The sequence below is a fragment of the Trifolium pratense genome, linkage group LG7 (assembly GCF_020283565.1).
Source record: "Trifolium pratense cultivar HEN17-A07 linkage group LG7, ARS_RC_1.1, whole genome shotgun sequence".
Classification (NCBI taxonomy): domain Eukaryota; kingdom Viridiplantae; phylum Streptophyta; class Magnoliopsida; order Fabales; family Fabaceae; genus Trifolium; species Trifolium pratense.
Genome location: NC_060065.1, coordinates 55,769,826 through 55,775,939, shown reverse-complemented (window position 1 = coordinate 55,775,939; position 6,114 = coordinate 55,769,826). Strand labels below are relative to the sequence as shown.

Here is a 6,114-nt window from a genome sequence, read left to right as displayed (position 1 = left end):
AAAATCCTAAATATATTAGGTAAATATTTGATTTCATTAAAATTGAATAGAAATTGTCAAAATATATATTTATCCTTTTCAGTTTTCATTCCTCCTGTGCTTTATCATTTTCACATCACTCTCATTCTCTTCGATCTGATATATAAGTGTTTTGGGAAAGAAAAAAAAATATGTAAATGGTTTTTTCTTTACCAAACGGTTTTCTAATACCGGCGCCGTTGTTCGATCTTTTTTTGGTTTTATCCAATTTCAGCTGATTTTTTAGTAGTTTTTACCGACTATCAATTTTTAATGCTAGTGTAAAAAAAATATTAATGCTAGTTCGGACCGGATTCAGTGACGATTTTCAGTTCGACCGATCAATTCAATCCGATTTTTAAAACATTGTCCACGACCATTGATTTATCTTTTTCGTACAATACACGACCATTGATTTAATTAGATCGTGCCTTTTTAGTAAACAACATAAACTAGCTTATGACTTATTTTTACCAAACAGCTCGTTGTGAGAACTCCGAAATAGCTAGACCTATTGTTATGTCTCAAACCATTGCTCATGATATGTCGCTCGTAGTAGTGGGTGTCACTTTGATTAAGGAATCAAAAGAAACAACTTTGTATAGAAAAATGGTATTTATTACTTCAACAAAGTATTAATTTGACTTGTATTTTTAAGACAATTTTTTATAATTTTTTTATCCAATAACTTTAAAATAAAATTTAAAAATAAATAAAAACATTGGGTTGATTAATTTGCCAACTTTGTGTATTGATACTTGAAAATTGTCTCTAATTCACGTTTTTGTGTATTGATATTTTTAAGGATGGCAATGAGTAGGGTATTATAGTACTTATTCTCATACTCGTAGTTTGAAAAAATACACGTACTCATCTTCATACCCGTGTGGATAACAACTTTTGTACGCGTTCTCATACCCAATGGGTACCTAGGTATCCATACCCGTACTCGTTACCCGCAATTTTACTAAAAATAAATCGATTAATTATAAAATATCATATCGTTTTAATATAATTAATTTTTTTAATGATTTTAATGTTGACTCATGAAAATTATAAATAAAAATTTTATTAACCTCATGTTAAAGTTCATTTCTTTGTTGACATATTCACATTATATTTGTATTATGTTATAAAAGTTAGGATCCGTTGACACCAGGTGTCAAACTTTAATTTGACACCAAATCTCAACCGTCTATATTTTTTAATCAAAGGCTAATAATAGTTTCCTATATTAACTCATGTGCATATCTATTTAGGATATTCCTTATTTTTAGGTTGCATAACAATTTGATTTATTGTTCTACCAAAAAAAATTGATTTTTTTTTTAAACATGAGAGCCTAAGCCCGATTTTTTATTATTATTATTTGTTGTTATTCTCGCCAACATTACCTTTGCGTTTTCATTCCCACGGTGTCTGAATTGGGTTTAGGAATCACATATAGGTTATAAATCATCGAAAGCAGATGCATATATGAATCATCAGTCATGGTATATATGAGTGTAAAAATTCAATTTGTGGTTTTAGTATAGAAAACCCTTTTAATTAAATTGAGTTGGTAGTCGGTTATTTACCAGCATAGTTTGCAATTGACATTGATTTTGTCAGTTAACCAAAGGGGAATGAAAACGCAAGGAGCATAGTAACGATGGGGATAACAACAATTATTTTTTTTTAGAACAACAAATCAATTTTTTTTAGAACAATAAATCAATTTATTTTTTTTACTAAATAAATCAAATTTTTATGCAACCTAAAAATAAGGAATCTCCTAAATAGATACACACTCCAAATAATATAGGAAACTTTTATTAACCTTTGATTAAAAAAAATAGACGGTTAAAATTTGGTGTCAAATTAAAGTTTGACATCTGGTGTCAACGGATCCTAACTCGTATATATATATATAGTAGATTTGAATTTCTAAAGGATCGATCTTATCCAGCAGTTGCTTGGTTATATATATATATATATATATAATATAAGATACAAAAAAAAAATATAGAAAGGATATAAGATAAATATAATAAAAATATTATATGCTTAAAAATATGAATAAAATATATTATAGATATGTTCAACAAAAAAAGGTTATAAGATACAAAAAAAATAAATATAGAAAGGATATAAGATAAATATAATAAAAAGATTATATACTTCAAAATACGAATAAAATATATTATAGATATGTTCAACAAAAAAAGGTTATAAGATAAAAACAAAAAAAAATATGAATATATACATAAAAATAGGAACATCTACTACTAAGCAGGAATGGATTGTCTCTGGTGGAGATTTAACTGGATTCTCTCCAGTTTCCATCTCAACCCTCTATTACCATTTTAATAATTAAAAATACTTATTGTGAAAAAAGATGAGTGGATGAGATTCCACATGACAAAAATGTCACATGAGAGAATCCCCTTCCACTACTAAGCTACTAATTATATCCCTTCAAAAAAAAAACTACTAACTATATATATTAAAATTTAAAATTAATTATAAGATTTTAATATTAATTTTTTATGAAATATATGATTTTAACATCTACTAGTAATTACTTTCAAAAAACAACATCTACTAGTAATTGCGTCAAAAAAAAATCTAATAGTAATAATCCACCAAATATCATAACATCAAATAAATTTTAAGGAAACAAATATTTAGGAATGGTCAATTAGTAACATTAGAGCTGGTCATGCTAATGGGGACAAAGATTAGTCCATATGCGTAAATTATCATTGATCGATATGTTTTATATGAATGTTCAATTCATATTAAGGTTTTCAAAGTATTTCGATTCTAGAAGATAATTTTTCGGTTAACATATTTGCATCCGGTTTACATAAAAATGGCGGGGGTGAATCGAATCTAAAGTTTAGTGTGATATTCCTTGGCCCCCCATTTGTCCCGTACCATGAATAGTTTTCAAATCAAACATAGTACATCAGAAATTGTCATGTCCAGTCTTTTATTTTTTAGCAGATCAAATGCACCATTAATAGTTTATGGACTAAATTGGTAAGAGAGTGATATTTAGGGATTAAACTGACTACTTAATCTTTACTGGAGCGACAAATATTTTATAGGTCATGTTAAACTGTCCCTCTGGGACAATAATTAAGAAAGAAAAATATGAAATTAATAGCAAAAGTTTTAAATATAATTTTTTTTAAAAAAATTTAAAAGACATTAAATACACTACTTTCAAGATTATATTATTGTTTTTATTTCTTTAATTAACTATTTCCCAAATCACTGTTTAACATTTTTCATATTTTATATCCTAATGCAATTGTTATCATATTCAACGATACTGAGATTTGATGGCAACGTATTTTTCAACCCAATGTAATGAAAGCAAGAAATTTTACTAAAATCTATTTTCTACTACCCTTGATAATGTCTATGATAATTACAACAAAGTTACATTACTAAAAACAAATAAAATATTTATAAAGATCAAAACATATTTAACCTTTTCAAAAATATAAAAATTGCATGTTTAAATATGAAAGTGATTAGAGAAAGAAAAGACCAACTAGGAAGTAAATCAAAGAATATCCAAACATATCAATCGTCAGTTGGTTCTGTGGTGATTAACACTAAACTTGGTGATCCAAACATACCAACCATCAATATCATTGATAAATAACAAGAGATAAACTTAAAATAAATATATATATGTGTGTTGCTTGAATATAGCACGTACATAATAAATATATGAAGCAAAAGATAAATGCAAAAGTAAAATTTGGAAGATTCCTCAAATGTTGTAGTTTACCATCGCGGAGATACCAAACTTTCAAGTTGAATATGGAGATAAAGTAGATTTTTTTTGTAGAAACGGAAATAAGGTATCTGTTCACAACTTAAAGAGGGATAAACCAACTCACTAGTATTTAAGTTATATAGAACAAATTTGGAAGACCGTATGTTCCTTAGAAGAACAACACCATTTTCCGAAATGAACAAGGGCTCAACACTATTAGAAGGTAGAGAACTCGACATAAACTTTTCATAGGGGATGATCTTCAATTTAGTCCACGACTCAACAACTGATCCAACCTGTTTCATCAACCACACAACCCAATCCGATTTTTCAAAGACAATAGTACAAAGACTATTACCAAAAACACACAGCTTACTAATTATGTGCATTTTGCCACCAAGCCCACCATCTTTTGGAGGCAGTAAAATTTCCCTATGAGTCTCCTTGTTCAAATCAAAGGAAAGAATCGAACTTTGATAAATACCAATATCACCACCACCATTTTTATGAACGATCCAATTCAGAGTGCCACTCACATATTCCCCTAAGGAAGTGCCCAAATTACAAGGCAAATTCTGAATAGTTTTGCTAGAATCTTCACCAAAGGTATAAATTTTGGTTAAAGATTCCCCTGTGTCGAAATCACTCAAAACAACAAGGAACTTGTACTTGTCATTAATTTGATCATATCCGAAGCCAATATGCCTCACCTTCCAATTAAACAACGGAAAAACTTGTGGAGATTTTTTGGATTTGACCCCGGTAGAAGGGTTCAACAATTTGAGACGACGTTGAGAGCGATCAAGTAGACACAACAACCCATTGCATGAACCTACTTTAACATACTTGTTGTTCATATTTAAGAAGCTGGAGATAACAAGTTCAGCACTTGTTGATGGGTTTTCAAATAATTGTTTCAGATTGTAAGTTAAGATCACGTAGGGTTCCATGTTAGTATAAAAGATCAATTGTTTGTTGGCGGTGCTTGTATCTTCCGCGGCGGTGGAGAATCGAAGATGAGTGTTTGCGAATTTGGGATCGTTGATTAGGGTTTTCCATGATTTACACACAGACTTAAATCGAAGGAGAGACCTTACCGGAAGCCTCACGAGGATATCGTCGATGATCTCATCTGGCAATATAGTATTGGTGGTGGTGGGTTGGAGCATCCGCATCCGTTGATTGCAACAATATTGTGCAGCCATAGATGAGCGATTGCCATAGATGAGCGATTGTTACTGTTTAGGGGTGAATGAAAGTTGTTTTGTGAATGGATCTATCATATACCCATATATATATACACACACACACACACACACACACGTATACATGGGTCAAACTTTAATTTGATACTAAATCTTAATCTTTTATTTTTTTTTTATATAAAAGTTTTCTATATTATTTGGAGTGTGTATCTATTTAGGAGATTCCTTATTTTTATATTGCATAAAAATTTGATTTATTTACAAAAATAAAATCTATTAATCTAATAAAATAAGCCTTATACTAGTGAGTATTTAGATACATGAATATAAGGATTTACAAAGGCATGTGGAATTCGAAGAGTGTGGGTCATAATTCCCACAGAACATGCACTGTTCTAGTATTTCTCAAGTGCCAAGTTGTGCAACATATGCATGCACCTACACACTACACTAATAATGGCTACTTGCATTGCATGCATCACCTCAACATGTTTGAATTTGTTTTTTTGCCTTATGCAAGTTGAGGTCAAGTAGCTGCACGTAGTCAACTAGAGTCAACAATACATCATCCACTTTATCATTTTTCTCAATTAATATTAAGTGGGGCTCATACTACCTCCATCTTTAAATATATTTAATTTTTAAAAAAATTATTTATTCCTTACCCAAAAATAGTTAGATGAGTTGACGTTGATCTCTTTTAGTTTAACTAAAATACTATGCTCGATCTTTGGTTTGAGGATACAACAGCGTTAAAACTTTTAGAAAAAAAATTTCATCCATTTAAATCACACAAGATTCAAATTATTAATCTTTGCAGTTGTACCTAAAGAATGTCCAATTTACATAAGAAAAAATATAAAAGAATCTCTTTAATCATAATATTTTTATTATTCTTGTAATTTAGTATAGTAAAAAAAGGTTGCTTCTTCACATCTCTCTTTCCTTTATTCCCTACATATAGTTGAAGACTTGTAGTAGTACCTCACAATCACATCATTAATTTCTTTCTAACTCTTTTGCTTGCTTCTAACTTCCAAGACATATCCATGACTCAAACAAATTTCACAGAACAAATATATCTATGTCTTGCAATTTCAGTTCTTGTGATTTTGT

At 29.5% G+C, this 6,114-nt stretch overlaps 1 protein-coding gene across 1 annotated transcript; it reads right to left on the bottom strand.

Annotated features, from left to right (window-relative positions):
* Positions 1-3,801: 3,801 nt before the first annotated feature.
* On the bottom strand, positions 3,802-4,998 carry LOC123896671 (F-box/kelch-repeat protein At3g23880-like). The gene has a single exon (XM_045947034.1). The coding sequence runs from the start codon at positions 4,996-4,998 to the stop codon at positions 3,802-3,804; it is 1,197 nt and encodes a 398-aa protein (XP_045802990.1).
* Between the last annotated feature and the right edge of the window lie 1,116 nt (positions 4,999-6,114).